The sequence below is a fragment of the Bombina bombina genome, chromosome 1 (assembly GCF_027579735.1).
Source record: "Bombina bombina isolate aBomBom1 chromosome 1, aBomBom1.pri, whole genome shotgun sequence".
Classification (NCBI taxonomy): Eukaryota; Metazoa; Chordata; class Amphibia; order Anura; family Bombinatoridae; genus Bombina; species Bombina bombina.
In genome coordinates, this window is record NC_069499.1 from 397,621,204 (window position 1) to 397,641,159 (window position 19,956).

Here is a 19,956-nt window from a genome sequence, read left to right on the forward strand (position 1 = left end):
AAGGTTTGCCTTTCTAGACAGGCATTACCAGTTTGTGGCTCTTCCCTTCGGGTTAGCCACGGCCCCGAGAATTTTTACAAAGGTTCTGGGCTCACTTCTGGCGGTACTAAGACCACGAGGCATAGCGGTGGCTCCGTACCTAGACGACATTCTGATACAAGCGTCAAGTTTTCAGAATGCAAAGTCTCATACAGAGATAGTTCTTGCATTTCTGAGGTCGCATGGGTGCAAAGTGAACGTGGAAAAGAGTTCTCTGTTACCACTCACAAGGGTTCCTTTTCTAGGGACTCTTATAGATTCTGTAGAGATGAAGATTTACCTGACGGAGTCCAGGTTATCAAAGATTCTCAATGCTTGCCGTGTCCTTCATTCCATTCCAAGCCCATCAGTAGCTCAGTGTATGGAGGTAATCGGCTTAATGGTCGCGGCAATGGACATAGTGCCATTTGCGCGCCTGCATCTCAGACCGCTGCAACTATGCATGCTCAGTCAATGGAACGGGGATTACTCAGATCTGTCCCCTTTGCTAAATCTGGACCAGGAGACCAGAGATTCTCTTCTCTGGTGGTTGTCACCGGTTCATCTGTCCAAAGGAATGACCTTTCGCAGACCAGATTGGACGATTGTAACAACGGATGCCAGCCTTGGGAGCAGTCTGGAATTCCCTGAAGGCTCAGGGATCGTGGACTCAGGAGGAGAAACTCCTTCCAATAAACATTCTAGAATTAAGAGCAATATTCAATGCTCTTCTAGCTTGGCCTCAGTTAGCAAGACTGAGGTTCATCAGATTTCAGTCGGACAATATCACGACTGTGGCTTACATCAATCATCAAGGGGGAACCAGGAGTTCCCTAGCGATGTTGGAAGTCTCGAAGATAATTCGCTGGGCAGAGTCTCACTCTTGCCACCTGTCAGCGATTTACATCCCAGGCGTAGAGAACTGGGAGGCGGATTTCCTAAGTCGCCAGACTTTTCATCCGGGAGAGTGGGAACTTCACCCGGAGGTATTTGCTCAACTGATTAGTCGTTGGGGCAAACAGGATCTGGATCTCATGGCATCTCGCCAGAACGCGAAGCTTCCTTGTTACGGGTCCAGGGACCCGGGAGCGGTGCTGGTAGATGCATTAGCAGCCCCTTGGGTTTTCAACATAGCTTATGTGTTTCCACCATTTCCGTTGCTACCTCGACTGATTGCCAGGATCAAACAGGAGAGGGCATCGGTAATTCTGATAGCGCCTGCGTGGCCACGCAGGACCTGGTATGCAGACCTAGTGGACATGTCGTCCTGTCCACCATGGTCTCTTCCTCTGAGGCAGGACCTTCTAATTCAGGGTCCTTTCAACCATCCAAACCTAATTTCTCTGAGGCTGACTGCCTGGAAATTGAACGCTTGATTCTATCGAAGCGTGGGTTTTCGGATTCGGTTATTGATACATTAATACAGGCTCGGAAACCTGTGACCAGAAAAATTTACCATAAGATATGGCGTAAATATTTATATTGGTGCGAATCCAAGAGTTACTCATGGAGTAAGGTTAGGATTCCTAGGATATTGGCTTTTCTACAAGAGGGTTTAGAAAAGGGTTTATCCGCTAGTTCGCTAAAGGGACAGATTTCAGCTCTGTCTATTCTTTTACACAAACGTCTGGCAGAGAATCCAGACGTCCAGGCCTTTTGTCAGGCTTTGGCTAGAATTAAGCCTGTGTTTAAAGCTGTTGCTCCTCCGTGGAGCTTAAACTTGGTTCTTAAAGTTCTTCAGGGTGTTCCGTTTGAACCCCTTCATTCCATTGATATTAAGCTTTTATCTTGGAAAGTTTTGTTTTTGATGGCTATTTCCTCGGCTCGAAGAGTCTCTGAGTTATCTGCCTTACATTGTGATTCTCCTTATCTGATCTTTCATTCAGACAAGGTAGTACTGCGTACTAAACCTGGGTTTTTACCTAAGGTTGTTTCTAACAGGAATATCAATCAAGAGATTGTTGTTCCATCATTATGTCCTAATCCTTCTTCAAAGAAGGAACGTCTTTTGCATAATCTAGACGTGGTCCGTGCTCTGAAGTTCTACTTACAGGCAACTAAAGATTTTAGACAAACTTCTTCTCTGTCGTTTACTCTGGACAGAGGAGAGGTCAAAAGGCTTCGGCTACCTCTCTCTCTTTTTGGCTTCGTAGCATAATACGTTTAGCCTATGAGACTGCTGGACAGCAGCCTCCTGAAAGAATTACAGCTCATTCCACTAGAGCTGTGGCTTCCACCTGGGCCTTTAAGAATGAGGCCTCTGTTTAACAGATTTGCAAGGCTGCAACTTGGTCTTCACTTCATACTTTTTCCAAATTTTACACTTTTTCGCTTCTTCGGAGGCTGGTTTTGGGAGAAAGGTTCTACAGGCAGTGGTTCCTTCTGTTTAATGTTCCTGCCTTGTGCCTCCCATCATCCGTGTACTTAGCTTTGGTATGGGTATCCCATAAGTAATGGATGACCCGTGGACTGAACACACTTAACAAGAGAAAACATAATTTATGCTTACCTGATAAATTTATTTCTCTTGTAGTGTGTTCAGTCCACGGCCCGCCCTGTCTTTTTAAGGCAGGTTCTAAATTTTAAAATTATAACTCCAGTCACCACTGCACCTTATAGTTTCTCCTTTCTCGTCTTGTTTCGGTCGAATGACTGGATATGACATGTGAGGGGAGGAGCTATATAGCAGCTCTGCTTGGGTGATCCTCTTGCAACTTCCTGTTGGGAAGGAGAATATATCCCATAAGTAATGGATGACCCGTGGACTGAACACACTACAAGAGAAATAAATTTATCAGGTAAGCATAAATTGTTTTTTCTAGGGATGGAATTTGCTAGAAAATGCTGCTGATACCGAACTAATGTAAGTAAAGCCTTAAATGCAGTTAGCTACTGGTATCAGGCTTATTAATAGAGATGCATACTCTTATAAAAATGTAATATAAAACGTTTGCTGGCATGTTTAATCGTTTTTATATGTATTTGGTGATAAAACTTATTGGGGCCTAGTTTTTTTCCACATGGCTGGCTTGAATTTGGCCTAGAAACCGTTTTCCTTAGGCTTTCCACTGTTGTAATATGAGTGGGAGGGGCCTATTTCTCCAACATTGGTGTGTCCGGTCCACGGCGTCATCCATTACTTGTGGGAAATATTCTCCCCCACAGGGAAAGGCAAGGAGAGCACACATATAGCTCCCCCTCTGGCTCCGCCCCCCAGTCATTCTCCTTGCCGCTCTGAACAAGTAGCATCTACCACGGGGATGGCGAGGAGTTTGTGGTGTTAGTTGTAGTTTTTTATTCTTCTATCATCTAAGACCATTACAGCTATGCATGCTCAATCAGTGGAATGGGGACTATACAGACTTGTCTCCCCAAATTCAAGTAGATCAGGTAACCAGGGACTCACTTCTCTGGTGGTTGACCCAGGATCACCTGTCTCAGGGAATGAGTTTCCGCAGACCGGAGTGGGTCATCGCCACGACCGACGCCAGCCTCTTGGGGTGGGGCGCGGTCTGGGACTCCCTGAAAGCTCAGGGCCTATGGTCGCGGGAAGAGTCGCTTCTCCCGATAAACATTTTGGAACTAAGAGCTATATTCAATGCGCTCCTGGCTTGGCCTCAGCTAGCGGAAGCCAGGTTCATAAGATTTCAGTCGGACAACATAACGACTGTTGCGTACATCAATCATCAGGGGGGAACAAAGAGTTCCCTAGCAATGAAGGAAGTAACCAAGATAATCCAATGGGCAGAGAATCACTCCTGCCATCTATCTGCTATTCACATCCCAGGAGTAGACAACTGGGAGGCGGACTATTTGAGTCGTCAGACTTTCCATCCGGGGGAGTGGGAACTCCATCCGGAGGTCTTTGCTCAGTTAACCCAATTATGGGGCATTCCAGACATGGATCTAATGGCGTCCCGTCAGAACTTCAAGATACCTTGCTACGGGTCCAGATCCAGGGATCCCAAGGCGACTCTAGTGGATGCATTAGTGGCGCCTTGGTCGTTCAACCTAGCATATGTGTTTCCACCGTTTCCTCTCCTTCCCAGGCTCATAGCCAGGATCAAACAGGAGAAGGCCTCGGTGATTCTGATAGCTCCTGCGTGGCCACGCAGGACTTGGTATGCAGACCTGGTGAATATGTCATCGGCTCCACCATGGAAGCTACCTTTGAGAGAGGATCTTCTAGTACAAGGTCCATTCGAACATCCAAATCTAGTTTCTCTGCAGCTGACTGCTTGGAAATTGAACGCTTGATTTTATCCAAGCGTGGGTTTTCAAATTCTGTGATAGATACTCTGGTCCAAGCCAGAAAACCTGTGACTAGAAAGATTTACCATAAAATATGGAAAAGATATATCTGTTGGTGTGAATCCAAAGGATTCTCCTGGAGTAAGATTAAAATTCCAAAGATTCTCTCCTTTCTCCAAGAAGATTTGGATAAAGGGTTGTCAGCTAGTTCTCTAAAAGGACAGATTTCTGCATTATCCGTCTTGTTGCACAAACGACTGGCAGCTTTGCCAGATGTACAAGCTTTTGTTCAGGCTTTGGTTAGAATCAAGCCTGTTTACAGACCCATGACTCCTCCTTGGAGTCTAAATTTAGTTCTTTCAGTTCTTCAAGGGGTTCCGTTTGAACCTTTACATTCCATAGATATTAAGTTATTATCTTGGAAAGTTCTGTTTTTGGTTGCTATTTCTTCTGCTAGAAGAGTTTCTGAATTATCTGCTTTGCAGTGTAATCCACCATATCTGGTTTTTCATTCAGATAAGGTTGTTTTGCGTACTAAGCCTGGTTTTCTTCCAAAAGTTGTTTCCAACAAGAACATCAACCAGGAAATAGTTGTTCCTTCTTTGTTTACGAATCCAGTTTCAAAGAAGGAACGTTTATTACACAATTTAGATGTTGTTCGTGCTTTAAAGTTATATTTAGAAGCAACAAAAGATTTTAGACAAACCTCATCTTTGTTTGTCGTTTACTCTGGTAAGAGGAGAGGTCAAAAAGCTACTGCTACCTCTCTCTCTTTCTGGCTGAAAAGCATTATCCGCGTGGCTTATGAGACTGCCGGACGGCAGCCTCCTGACCGTATCACAGCTCACTCTACTAGGGCTGTGGCTTCCACATGGGCCTACAAGAACGAGGCTTCTGTTGACCAGATATGTAAGGCAGCAACTTGGTCTTCTCTGCACACTTTTGCCAAATTCTACAAATTTGATACTTTTGCTTCTTCGGAGGCTATTTTTGGGAGAAAGGTTTTGCAAGCCGTGGTGCCTTCCGTTTAGGTAACCTGATTTGCTCCCTCCCTTCATCTGTGTCCTAAAGCTTTGGTATTGGTTCCCACAAGTAATGGATGACGCCGTGGACCGGACACACCAATGTTGGAGAAAACAGAATTTATGCTTACCTGATAAATTACTTTCTCCAACGGTGTGTCCGGTCCACGGCCCGCCCTGGTTTTTTAATCAGGTTGAAAAAAATTTCTTTATACACTACAGTCACCACGGCACCCTATAGTTTCTCCTTTTTCTCCTAACCATCGGTCGAATGACTGGGGGGCGGAGCCAGAGGGGGAGCTATATGTGTGCTCTCCTTGCCTTTCCCTGTGGGGGAGAATATTTCCCACAAGTAATGGATGACGCCGTGGACCGGACACACCGTTGGAGAAAGTAATTTATCAGGTAAGCATAAATTCTGTTTTTCGTTTTTTTTTTTTTTTTTTTTTGCACAGCAAAAATTAGACACAGACATCCAGCTTCTTCCTGCATGATCCAGGACATCTCTGGAGGGCTCAAAAGGCTTCAAAGCCGTTTTTGAGGGAGGTGAAAAGCCACAGTAGAGCTATGGCAGTTGTTGTGACTGGGGAAAAAAAAAAAAAAAAAGTTTTTCTTTTATTATTCAGTTTTGGGTATTAAGGGGTTAATCATCCATTTGCAAGTGGGTGCAATGCTCTGCTAACTTGTTACATACACTGTAAAAATTTCGTTAGTGTAACTGCCTTTTTTCACTGTTATTTCAAATTTTGACAAAATTTGTGTTTCTTAAAGGTGCAGTAACGTTTTTTATATTGCTTGTAAACTTGTTTAAAGTGTTTTCCAAGCTTGCTAGTCTCATTGCTAGTCTGTTTAAACATGTCTGACACAGAGGAAACTACTTGTTCATTATGTTTGAAAGCCATGGTGGAGCCCCATAGGAGAATGTGTACTAAATGTATTGATTTCACCTTAAACAGTAAAGAATATCAATCAAGAGATTGTTGTTCCATCATTGTGTCCTAATCCTTCTTCAAAGAAGGAACGTCTTTTACATAATCTGGACGTAGTCCGTGCCTTGAAGTTTTACTTACAAGCTACTAAAGATTTTCGTCAAACATCTACCCTGTTTGTCGTTTACTCTGGACAGAGGAGAGGTCAAAAAGCTTCGGCAACCTCTTTCCTTTTGGCTTCGGAGCATAATACGCCTAGCCTATGAGACTGCTGGACAGCAGCCCCCTGAAAGGATTACAGCTCATTCTACTAGAGCTGTGGCTTCCACCTGGGCCTTTAAAAATGAGGCCTCTGTTGAACAGATTTGCAAGGCCGCGACTTGATCTTCGCTTCACACTTTTTCCAAATTTTCCAAATTTGATACTTTTGCTTCTTCGGAGGCTGTTTTTGGGAGAAAGGTTCTTCAGGCAGTGGTTCCTTCCGCTTAATCCTGCCTTGTCCCTCCCATCATCCGTGTACTTTAGCTTTGGTATTGGTATCCCACAAGTAATGGATGATCCGTGGACTGGATACACTTAACAAGAGAAAACATAATTTATGCTTACCTGATAAATTTATTTCTCTTGTAGTGTATCCAGTCCACGGCCCGCCCTATCCTTTTAAGGCAGGTCTAAATTTTAATTAAACTACAGTCACCACTGCACCCTATGGCTTCTCCTTTCTCTGTTTGTTTTCAGTCGAATGACTGGATATGACAGTTAGGGGAGGAGCTATATAGCAGCTCTGCTGTGGGTGAACCTTCTTGCAACTTCCTGTTGGGAAGTAGAATATCCCATAAGTAATGGATGATCCGTGGACTGGATACACTACAAGAGAAATAAATTTATCAGGTAAGCATAAATTGTTTTTTCTCTGAGGGAGAGAAGTCTTTATTTGGGGCCTAGTTTCCACATGACTAGTCAGATACTCCTAGGAGTATTTTCTTAAGGCCCCTCTGACATCCAGTACATGGTGGGAGGGGCCTATTTTAGCGCTCTAACTGCGCAGTTTTAATTCAGACTGAGACATCCAGCTTCCCTAGAAGAGTCCTCTGGCATCTGAGAACCATTTCAAAGGGGTTATTTCTGCACAAAATCGTATTTGTGGGCAGGTAGGCGCCTCAGCAGAGCTGTGGCAAGGTGCTCAATTGACTTAACGTTTTTTAAAGTTTTTCAATCCGGTTTGGGGCCTAACCGTTTAATCATCCATTTGCAAGTGGGTGCAATGTTGCTTTAGTCCCTTACACACACTGTAAAACTTTCAAAGACTTTACTATATTTTTACACTGTTTTGCAGTTTAAGTGCTAGTTTTTTTCTCTTAAAGGCACAGTAACGTTTTTGTTTAATTGCTGTTTCACCTTTATTAAAGTGTTTTCCAAGCTTGCTTGTCTCATTACTAGTCTGTTAAACATGTCTGACATAGAGGAAACTCCTTGTTCAATATGTTTGGAAGCCATGGTGGAACCCCCTCTTAGAATGTGTACCAAATGTACTGATATTTCTATAAACTATAAAGACCATATTATGGCGCTTAAAGATTTATCTCCAGGGGATTCTCTGACTGAAAAGAGGGAGATTATGCCATCTAGCTCTCCCCATGTGTCAGAACCTATAACTCCCGCTCAAGTGACGCCAAGTACATCTAGCGCATCTAATTCTTTTACCTTACAGGACATGGCGGCAGTTATGAATGCTACCCTCTCAGAGGTTTTCTCTAAACTGCCAGGGTTACAAGGAAAGCGAGACAGCTCTGGGGCTAGAACTAATACAGAGCTTTGACGCTTTAATGCCTGTGTCCGATATACCCTCACAATGCTCAGAAGCCGAGGCAGGTGAGCTTCTATCTGTGGGTGACATTTCAGACTCGGAAGGCGTTACTTCAGTCTGATTCTGAGATGACAGCGTTTAAATTTAAGCTTGAACACCTCCGCTTATTGCTTAGGGAGGTTTTAGCGACTCTGGATGACTGTGACCCCATTGTGGTTCCAGAGAAATTGTGTAAAATGGACAAATACTTTGCAGTGCCTGTTTACACTGATGTTTTTCCAGTCCCTAAGAGGTTTTCGGAAATTATTACTAAGGATTGGTATAGACCAGGTGTGCCGTTCTCTCCCCCTCCTGCTTTCAAAAAGATGTTTCCCATAGATGCCACCATACGGGACTCGTGGCAGACGGTTCCTAAGGTGGAGGGAGCAGTCTCTACCCTAGCTAAGCGTACAACTATCCCCGTAGAGGACAGTTGTGCTTTCCTAGATCCTATGGATAAAAAATTGGAGGGTCTCAAGAAATTTTTTATAAATCAAGGTTTTATTCTCTAGCCTCTTGCATGCATTGCCCCAGTTACTGCTGCAGCGTCTTTTTGGTTTGAGTCTCTTGAGGAGGCTCTACAGGTGGAGACCCCGCTAGATGATATTCTAGACAGGATTAAAGCTCTTAAGTTAGCTAACTCCTTTATTTTTGACGCCATTTTTCATTTAGCCAAGCTAACGGCTAAGAATTCAGGTTTTGCCATTTTGGCGCGTAGGGCGCTATGGCTTAAGTCCTTGTCAGCAGACGTTACTTCAAAGTCTAAGCTTCTTAACATCCTCTTCAAGGGTCAGACCCTATTCGTGCCTGGTCTGTCCCTTGAAATTTCACCCAATCCAAACCAGTCTGGAGACCTTACCAGGCTTGGAACAAGGGGAAGCAGGCCAAGAAACCTGCGGCTGCCTCTAAGACAGCATGAAGGAGTAGCCCCCGATCCGGGACCGGATCTAGTAGGGGGCAGACTTTCTCTCTTCGCCCAGGCTTGGGCAAGAGACGTCCAGGATCCCTGGGCATTAGAGAGAGAGTTTCCCAGGGATATCTTCTGGACTTCAAAGCTTCATCTCCCAAGTAGAGATTTCATCTCTCACGATTATCTGTAAACCAGATAGAGGCATTCTTACGTTGTGTTCAAGACCTACTGGTTATGGGAGTGATCCACCCAGTTCCAAGGGAGGAAAAGGGGCAGGGCTTCTATTCAAATCTGTTTATAGTTCCCAAAAAAGAGGGAACTTCCAGACCAATCTTGGATCTCAAGATCCTAAACAAATTTCTCAGGGTCCCATCCTTCAAGATGGAGACTATCCGAACCATCCTCCCTATGATCCAGGGGGTCAATATATGACTACCGTGGACTTAAAGGATGCTTATCTCCACATTCCGATTCACAAAGATCATCATCAGTTCCTCAGGTTCGCCTTATTAGACGGGCATTACCAGTTTGTGGCTCTTCCCTTCGGGTTAGCCACGGCACAAAGAATCTTTACGAAGGTTCTAGGGTCCCTACTGGCGGTTCTAAGTCCACGGGGCATAGCAGTGGCCCCTTCCCTAGACGACATTCTGATACAGGCGTCGACTTTTCAAATCGCCAAGTCCCATACGGACATTGTTCTGTCCTTTCTGAGGTCTCACGGGTGGAAGGTGAACGAAGAAAAGAGTTCTCTCTCCCCTCTCACAAGAGTTTCCTTCCTAGGAACACTGATAGATTCAGTAGAAATGAAAATTTTTCTGACAGAGGTCAGGTTATCAAAGCTTCTAACTTCCTGCCGTGCTCTTCATTCCACTTCTCGGCCGTCAGTGGCTCAGTGTATGGAAGTAATCGGCCTAATGGTAGCGGCAATGGACATAGTTCCGTTTGCCCGCCTACATCTCAGACCACTGCAACTTTGCATGCTCAATCAGTGGAATGGGGATTACACAGATTTGTCCCCTCTGCTAAATCTGGATCAAGAGACCAGGGATTCTCTTCTCTGGTGGTTATCTCGGGTCCATCTGTCCAGGGGAATGAGTTTCCGCAGGCCAGAGTGGACTATAGTGACGACAGATGCCAGCCTTCTGGGCTGGGGCGCGGTCTGGAACTCCCTGAAGGATCAGGGTTCGTGGACTCAGGAGGAAGCCCTCCTTCCGATAAACATTCTGGAACTGAGAGCGATATTCAATGCTCTTCAGGCTTGGCCTCAACTAGCTGCGGTCAGGTACATCAGATTTCAGTCGGACAATATCACGACTGTAGCCTATATCAACCATCAGGGGCGAACAAGAAGCCCCCTGGCAATGTTGGAGGTTTCAAAGATAATTCTATGGGCAGAGGTTCACTCTTGCCATCTCTCAGCTATCCATATCCCAGGAGTAGAGAACTGGGAGGCGGATTTTCTAAGTCGGCAGACTTTTCATCCGGGGGAGTGGGAGCTCCATCCAGAGGTATTTGCCCAGCTGATTCAACTATGGGGCAAACCAGAACTGGATCTGATGGCGTCTCGTCAGAATGCCAAGCTTCCTTGTTACGGGTCCAGGTCAAGGGATCCCCAGGCAGCGCTGATAGATGCTCTAGCAGCGCCCTGGTCCTTCACCCTGGCTTATGTGTTCCCACCATTTCCTCTCCTCCCTCGTCTGATTGCCAAGATCAAGCAGGAGAGAGCTTCAGTGATTTTGATAGCACCTGCGTGGCCACGCAGGACTTGGTATGCAGATCTGGTGGACATGTCATCTCTTCCACCATGGTCTCTGCCGCTGAGGCAGGACCTTCTATTCCAAGGTCCATTCAAACATCCAAATCTAATTTCTCTGCACGTCTATTACACAGTGTTGACGTGGTTCGTGCTTTAAAGTTTTATTTACAAGCTACTAAAGCTTTTCGTCAAACATCTGCATTGTTTGTTGTCTACTCTGGACAGAGGAGAGGCCAAAAGGCTTCGGCATCTTCTCTTTTTTTGGCTGAGAAGCATAATCTGTTTAACTTATGAGACTGCTGGCCAGCAGCCTCCTGAAAGAATTACAGCTCATTCCACTAGAGCGGTAGCTTCCACATGGGCTTTTAAAAATGAGGCCTCTGTTGAACAGATTTGTAAGGCGGCGACTTGGTCTTTGCTTCATACTTTTTCTAAATTCTACAAATTTGTTACTTTTGCTTCCTCGGAGGCTATTTTTGGGAGAAAGGTCTTGCAGGCAGTGGTGCCTTCCATTTAAGTTCCTGCCTTGTCCCTCCCTTCATCCGTGTCCTAAAGCTTTGGTATTGGTATCCCACAAGTAATGGATGAACCCGTGGACTGGATACACCTTACAAGAGAAAACTAAATTTATGCTTACCTGATAAATTTCTTTCTCTTGTGGTGTATCCAGTCCACGGCCCGCCCTGTCACTTTAAGGCAGGCGTTTTTTATTTTTAAACTACAGTCACCACTGCACCCTATAGTTTCTCCTTTTTCTTGCTTGTCTTCGGTCGAATGACTGGGGGTGGCAGTTAGGGGAGGAGCTATATAGACAGCTCTGCTGTGGGTGTCCTCTTGCAACTTCCTTTTGGGAAGGAGAATATCCCACAAGTTATGGATGAACCCGTGGAGAGAAATTTATCAGGTAAGCATAAATTTTGTTTCTTTTACAATATGACGAGTCCACGGCCCACCCTGTCCTTTTCTAAGACAGGTCTTTATTTTTGTTAAACTTCAGTCACCTCTGCACCTTGGCTTTTCCTTTCTCTTCCTAACTTCAGTCGAATGACTGGAGTGGAAGGGAAGGGAGGAGCTATATATACAGCTCTGCTGTGGTGCTCTTTGCCACTTCCTGCTGACCAGGAGGCGTAAAAAGTAAGGATGAAATCCGTGGACTCGTCCTATCGTAAAAGAAATAAATTTATCAGGTAAGCATAAATTTCCTTTTCTCCATCTCCTATTTTTAAGAAGATGTTTCCTACAGCTGATTTCATTAAGGAGTCGTGGCAGACGGTTCCTAAGGTAGAAGGAGCGATCTCTACTTTGGCTAAAAGGACTACTATTCCCATAGAGGATAGTTGTTCTTTTAAGGATCCAATGGATAAGAAATTAGAGGGATTGCTAAAAAAGATGTATGTTCACCAGGGTCTCCAATGGCAGCCTGCTGTGTGTATTGCCACTGTTACCAACGCTGCAGCTTACTGGTTTGATGCATTGTCTGATTCTCTTCAGGCAGATGGACAGGATTAAGGCCCCTAAGTTAGCCAATTCCTTTATTACGGATGCTTCCTTACAAGTCATTAAACTGGGAGCAAAAATTTCTAGTTTGGCGGTGCTATCTCGCAGAGCCTTATGGTTGAAGTCCTGGTCTGCGGATGTTTCATCTAAGTCCAAACTCTTGGTGTTTGTTGCATAACCTTGATGTTGTTCGTGCGCTGAAATTCTATCTACAGGCGACTAAGGACTTTCGTCAGTCTTCTGCCTTGTTTGTTTGTTTTTCTGGAAAACGCAAGGGTCAGAAAGCTACGGCTACTTCTTTCTTTTTGGCTGAAGTGTTATTCGTTTGGCCTATGAGACTGCTGGACAGCAACCTCCTGAGAGAATCACAGCTCTCTTCTTCCTGGCTTTCAATAATGAAGCTTCTGTGGGACAGAATTGCAAGGCTTCAACTTGGTCATCTTTGCATACTTTTTCCAAATTCTATAAATTCAATACTTTTGTCTCGGCTGAGGCTTCTTTTGGGAGAGGTTCTTCAAGCAGTGGTGCCTTTGATTTAGGTTCTGTCTTGTCCCTCCCTTATCTGTGTCCTCTAGCTTGGGTATTGGTTCCCAACAGTAATTAATGATGATGTCTTGACTCACCGTGTAATTAGAAAGAAAACAAAATTTATGCTTACCTGATAAATGTAATGATAAATGCCCCCCCTGTTTTTTTTTTTTTTTTTTGTTGTTTTGTTTTTTTTTTTTGTCTCCCCCCCCCCCCCCCCCAAGACGGTTTCTTTTCTATATAAACCTCAGGCACCTCTGCACCTTGTGTTTCTTTCTTTTTCTTTGGTGTGGGTAGGGAAGTGATACTACTTAGCTTTGCTGTGGTGCTCTTTGCCACCTCCTGCTGGCCAGGAGTGATTTTACAGTAATTGATCATGATCCATGGATTCACCATTTCAAGAAAAAAAGTTTATCAGGTAAGCATAAATTTTGTTTCTTTCATGTAATTGGCAAGAGTCCATGAGCTAGTGACGTATGGGATATACATTCCTACCAGGAGGGACAAAGTTTCCTAAACCTCAAAATGCCTATAAATACACCCCCCACCACACCCACAATTCAGTTTTACAAACTTTGCCTCCTATGGAGGTGGTGAAGTAAGTTTGTGCTAGATTTCTACGTTGATATGCGCTTCTCAGCATGCTGAAGCCCGGTTCCTCTCAGAGTGCAGTGAATGACAGAGGGATGTGAAGGGAGTTTTACCTATTGAATGCAATAGTCATCCTAACGGGGATCTATTTCATAGGTTCTCTGTTATCGGTCGTAGAGATTCATCTCCTACCTCCCTTTTCAGATCAACGATATACTCTTATATATACCATTACCTCTACTGATTCTCGTTTCAGTACTGGTTTGGCTATCTACTTTATGTAGATGAGTGTCTTTGTTTCCTTTTATTTATGACACTCATCTATGGTTGGCACTTTATATGTAAAGTTCTAAATATATGTTTTATACTTATATTTGCCATGATTCAGGTTAATCAGTATATTTCCTTCTTACAGACTGTCAGTTTCATTTTGGGAAATGCATATGAAAAAATTATTTTCTTACCTGAAAATTTTTCAAATTGACTTTCTTTTCTAAATTGCGGACTGTTAGGCTCGCTGGAGCGCAAAATGCCATAATTTATTGTGTCATTTTTGGCGCGAGAATCACGTTTGTTGACGTAATGTCATTTCCAGCGTCTTAATTGGCGCAGAGAGTTTTCACGTAGTTGCGTCATGACGCTCGTGTTTGTTGCAGACGTTATTGGCGCCAAAAAATATTTTGTCAATTGTGGGCGTCATACTTGGCGCCAGATTTTTGACATTATTTAAGTCATTTCTTTTTGCTTCTGGTTTCCAGAGGCTTATTCTGTTTGCATTTTTTCCCATTCCTGAAACTGTCATATAAGGAAATTGATCATTTTGCTTTTTATGTGGTTTTTGCTATTGCATATTGCAAGATGTCTCAATCTGACCCTGTCTCAGAATCTACTTCTGGATTGCTGCTGCCTGATGTCTGTTCTACCAAAGCTAAGTGCATTTGTTGTAAACTTGTGGTAACTGTTCCTCCGGCTGTAGTTTGTTAGTTGTCATGAAAAACTTTCAAAAGCAGACAATATTTCCATTAGTAGTAATCCATTACCTGTTGTTCCTTCAACATCTAATGTTCAGGATATTCCTGTTAATGTGAGAGAATTTGTTTCTAATTCTATTCAGAAGACCCTGTCTGTTATACCACCTTCTAATAAACGTAAAAGGTCTTTTAAAACTTCTCATAAATTCGATGAATTTTTAAATGACGACAGCATTCTGATTTTTCTAACTCTGATGAGTATCTCTCTGGTTCAGAAGATTCTGCCTCAGATATTGACACTGACAAAACTTCATATTTATTTAAAATGGAGTATATTCATTCTTTATTAAAAGAGGTGTTGATTGCATTAGACATGGAGGAGACTAGTTATCTTGATATTAAAAACCAGTAAACGTTTAAATTCGTTTTTTAAACCTCATGTAGTTATTCCAGAGGTTTTTCCAGTTCCTGATGCAATTTCTAGGGAATGGAATAGTCTGGGTACTTCATTTACTCCTCCAAGGTTTAAGAAACTGTACCCTTTGCCGACTGATAGATTGGAGTTTTGGGAAAAGATCCCCAAAGTTGATGGGGCTATCTCTACTCTTGCAAAGCGTACTACTATTCCTACGGCAGATAGTACTTCTTTTAAAGATCCTTTAGATAGGAAGCTTGAATCTTATCGAAGGAAGGCTTATTTATGTTCAGGTCATCTTCTTAGGCCTGCTATTTCTTTGGCTGATGTTGCTGCGGCTTCAACTTTTTGGTTGGAAACTTTAGCGCAACAATTACCAGATCCTAATGTGTATAGCATTGTTAAGCTAATTCAACATGCTAATAATTTCATTTGTGATGCCATTTTTGATATAAGAATTGATGTCAGGTATATGTCTTTAGCTAGAAGAACTTTATGGCTTAAATCTTGGAATGCGGATATGACTTCTAAGTCAACGTTGCTATCTTTCTCTTTCCAAGATAATAAATTATTTGGTTCTCAGTTGTATTCTATTATTTCAACTGTCACTGGGGGGAAGGGAGCCTTTTTGCCTCAGGATAAAAAAATCTAAGGGTAAATTTAGGGCTGCTAACCGTTTTCGTTCCTTTCGTCAGAATAAGGAACAGAAGCCTGACACTTCCCCTAAAGGAACGGTTTCCAATTGGAAGCCTTCTCCAGTCTGGAATAAATCCAAGCCTTTTAGAAAATCAAAATCAGCCCCCAAGTCTGCATGAAGGTGCGGCCCTCATTCCAGGGCAAATGGTAGGGGCAGATAACGATTTTGCAAAGATGTTTGGATCTATTCAATCCAAAATCATTGCATCCAGAACATTGTTTCTCAAGGGTACAGAATAGGCTTCAAGGTAAGACCGCCTGTGAGAAGTTTCTTTCTCTCACGCATTCCAGTAAAGGCTCAGGCTTTCCTGAAGTGTGTTTCAGACCTGGAGTTATCCGGGGTAATTGTGCCAGTTCCATACCTGGAACGGGGTCCGGGGTTTTATTCAAATCTGTTCATTGCTCCACTCTCTGACTCGGTGATTAATACTATGTTGCAGGCTCGCAAATCTGTGTCTAGAAAGATTTATTACCAAGTTTAGAAGACTTACATTTCATGGTGGTGTTCTCATAAATTCTCTTGGCATTCTTTTAGAATTCCTAGAATTTTACAGTTTCTTCAGGATGGTTTGGATAAGGGTTTTTCTGCTAATCTTCCTGATATTCATTGTTTTGTACAGGCTTTAGTTCGTATCAAGCCTGTCATTAAACTAATTTCTCCTCCTTGGAGTCTTAATTTGGTTTTGATGGCTTTACAGGCTCCTCCGTTTGAGCCTATGCATTCTCTGGACATTAAATTACTTTCTTGGAAAGTATTGTTTCTTTTGGCCATCTCTTCTGCTAGAAGAGTTTCTGAATTATCTGCTCTTTCTTGTGAGTCTCCTTTTCTGATTTTTCATCAGGATAAGGCGGTTTTGCGGACTTCATTTAAATTTTTTCTTAAAGTTGTGAATTCCAACAACATTAGTAGGGAAATTGTTGTCCCCCCCTTGTGTCCTAATCCTAAGAATTCTTTGGAAAGATCTTTACATTCTTTGGATGTGGTAAGAGCTTTGAAATATTATGTTGAAGCTACTAAAGATTTCAGAAAGACTTCTAGTCTATTTGTTATCTTTTCTGGTTCTAGGAAAGGTCAGAAGGCTTCTGCCATTTCTTTGGCGTTTGGTTAAAGCTTTTGATTCCTCATGCTTATTTCGAGTCGGGTAAATCCCTGCCTCAGAGGATTACTGCTCATTCTACTAGGTCAGCTTCTACTTCCTGGGCTTTTAAGAATGAAGCTTCTGTTGATCAGATTTGCAAAGCAGCAACTTGGTCTTCTTTGCATACTTTTACTAAATTCTACCATTTTGATGTTTTCTCTTCTTCAGAATCAGTTTTTGGTAGAAAAGTTCTTCAGGCAGCTGTTTCAGTTTGATTCTTCTGCTTATAATTTCAGTTTTTTTCATTATAAAGATTAAAACTTTGGATTTGGGTTTTGGATTCTTTTTTCAGCGGAATTGGCTGTCTTTATTTGTATCCCTCCCTCTCTAGTGACTCATGGCATGGAGTTCCACATCTTGGGTATTTGCTATCCCATACATCACTAGCTCATGGACTCTTGCCAATTACATAAAAGAAAACATAATTTATGTAAGAATTTACCTGATAAATTCATTTCTTTCATATTGGCTAGAGTCCATGAGGAACACCCTTTTTGTGGTGGTTATGATTTTTTTTGTATAAAGCACAATTATTCCAATTCCTTGTTGATGCTTACGCTCTTTCTTATCACCCCACTAATTGGCTATTCGTTAAACTGAATTGTGGGTGTGGTGGGGGGTGTATTTATAGGCATTTTGAGGTTTGGGAAACTTTGCCCCTCCTGGTAGGAATGTATATCCCATACGTCACTAGCTCATGGACTCTTGCCAATATGAAAGAAATTAATTTATCAGGTAAATTCTTACATAAATTATGTTTTTTTTATGGTTAAGTTTGAGTACTATATTGATTTGAAATTTTGATGCAACTTATTTTGTAAACATACTTTTTTTTTATATATTTTTTTTTCTCTTAGATTTGATGGAGCCATCTACCTCTTTAACAGACAATTTACCACCACCTGACCTATTGTCTCAGATAACTGCACTTTCTTTACAGTTGTCTTCAGAAGATCTAAGCAAACATGCAGCCAGTCAACTGTTTGAAATGCAAGAGAAAATTAGCAGCATGTCAAACTCTATTATTAGACATCTGCAGTCACGCTGGACATCTCATGAAGGCTCTTTGTAATGCAAATGTATTTAAATAAAATTATTTAGGTTTTCTTTATACTGATTGAGATTTGATTTTAAAAGGGTATTTATAAAAGGAAGTAGCTAGATATTTTTTTTTAAAGAGAAGAATCATGTTGTATTTGACTTGTTCCTTGGCGCCTATCGTTCCTGCTATTGGAAGGCTTTAGGTGTTAGTAACAATAGTAATATATCACCACAAATAGCCTGTTTAAGTGAACATATACAGCACGGGAAAGTTACAGCTGTTGAGACTAGTAAGTAAAAGTTCTTCATTTTTCATAACAAGGATATGTTTTTCAATGTTTTTATAGTTCATTAAAATGCCTATTAAAGTCCTGAAACTTAAATACCACAACTATCTAACAATTGGTAGCTGGTCCTCTACATAGTCTTAAATCAAATGTGAAACAAATTCCCCTTTAAATGTATATTAAAATTACATTAAACACCTTAGGTTTTTTGTTTTTTTTGCACTGCACAGAGAGGCCAAAAAACATTATGTAACTTGTAAATGCTGTAAATCAAAAAGGTGGTTTAGACATTTTGCTTTTTTGGCTACTCTAGGGAGTGTTGGACAAAGCCCACTTTTTACACAAAAACAAGGTGTTTCATGTTCCTTTAAAGGGACATGAAACACATTTCTTTTTTTATGATTAAGATAGATTATGCAATTTTAATAAACTTCCTAATTTACGTCTATTAAAGTTTCTTCCTTTGGTATCTTTTGTTGAAAAACAGGGTCGCAAGTTTAGGAGCTTGCACGTATCTGGAGCACTATATGGCAGCAGTTTTGCAAGTATGTTATTCAATTGCAAGAACACTAGGTTGCTGAACCATTTTTCATGCCATGTAATGCTCCAGACACCTACCTTGGTAGCTCTTCAACAACAAATACAATTGGAATAAAGCAAAATTGATAATAAATTGGAAACTTTGTTTTAAAATTGTATTCTCTGTCTGAATCACAAAAGTACCATTTTTGGGTTTAATATCCATTTAATATACTTTAGTTTTTAATATACTGATCAGCGTTACATTTTGAATTTGCTGAAAAGGGAGACATATTTAAGCAATGTAGTAGGCACTAGCTTTTGTTTCCTTCTCTTGCAGATTTGCTTCCGGATTCGATTTGTATGTCCCACAGACTTTTTAAAAAATAAATTGTTTGCAGGTTTAGAAAATGGCATAGTACTACTTTACAGTCAAGTGTTTTTTGTTCCTAGTACCTACAATGTGTAGCTATGAGAGCTTACATTTTGATGCCTCCTTTTTAGATACAGTTCTTATTGTAGTGATATTTACATGATTATGTACAACAGTGCATTTCAAATTCATTGCATTGTGTTTGCACACATTTCTTGTGATTGTGGTTTAAGAAAAGCTATGAAAACTTAAATTTTTCCATATGCAAGAATGTTGCCCAAATGCTTTTAACTGGATTTTAAGTGCACTGCTGTTTGTTGCAAATTGTTTGTCCATTGAAAGACTGACTCATTTATAATCATTGTAATTTCCCTGAAGTAAAATGAATTTAAAATATTCGCATTTTAGATGCATTGCTTACTATTACACTACTTTGTGTGTTGAAGCTGATTTTTGTTCAGGCAATGCATATTTTACCAGTCTTCTAGTTTTGCAGATATTCTGTTACATGCAGCCATGCCCAACATGTATATTATGTATATAGTTTTGATTGTGAGTTACTGCTATAGTTGGTAATCCACCTTGTATATATAATTTAAGTCTGTATGCACAGAGCTTCTTAATGTCATTTGCAGCAAATGTTTTTAGCATTCTGTGTAAAATTAAAATGTTTCATGTTAGCAATTATTAAAAACCTTTGTAAAATGTTTTGCTCTTTATTACTATTGCTTTATATTAAAGAAATGTGTGCAGAAGCATTAATGCAGGTGGTTTAGTTAAAGGTGGTGTGTGCATATTTCTATCTAAAGGGGAGAATTAAGAATTAAGTGGGAATTAAGAACCTGGCCACCAGGAGGAGGCAAAGACACCCCAGCCAAAGGCTTAAATAGCTCCCCCACTCCCCTCATCCCCCAGTCATTCTTTGTCTTATGTCACAGGAGGTTGGCAGAGAAGTGTAGGAAGATTCGGAGTAGTCTCTTATGGAGGGTAGTTCTCGTCGCAATGGGACTGGAGTTGTAAGTAGTCCTGTCAGCCTCCCAGTGAGATACTGGATGAAAGTTAGTCCTGAGATGCAGGGAGAGTCTTTCTGCAAAACCATCCCAACTCACATTAACAGCTCCATAAGCAATCAGTGTTGACGATTTTCGCTGCCTGCTCTCTACACTC

At 41.7% G+C, this 19,956-nt stretch overlaps 1 protein-coding gene across 1 annotated transcript in view; it reads left to right on the plus strand.

The window, feature by feature from the left end:
• The window catches only part of RIF1 (replication timing regulatory factor 1), a 675,273-nt gene extending 655,777 nt beyond the window's left edge, over window positions 1-19,496 (plus strand). Inside the window, exon 31 of the mRNA XM_053712714.1 lies at window positions 17,411-19,496. Coding sequence (XP_053568689.1) covers window positions 17,411-17,641 — 231 coding nt within the window. The 3' untranslated portion in view covers window positions 17,642-19,496. The remainder of the gene's footprint in view (window positions 1-17,410) is intronic.
• Window positions 19,497-19,956: the final 460 nt, after the last annotated feature.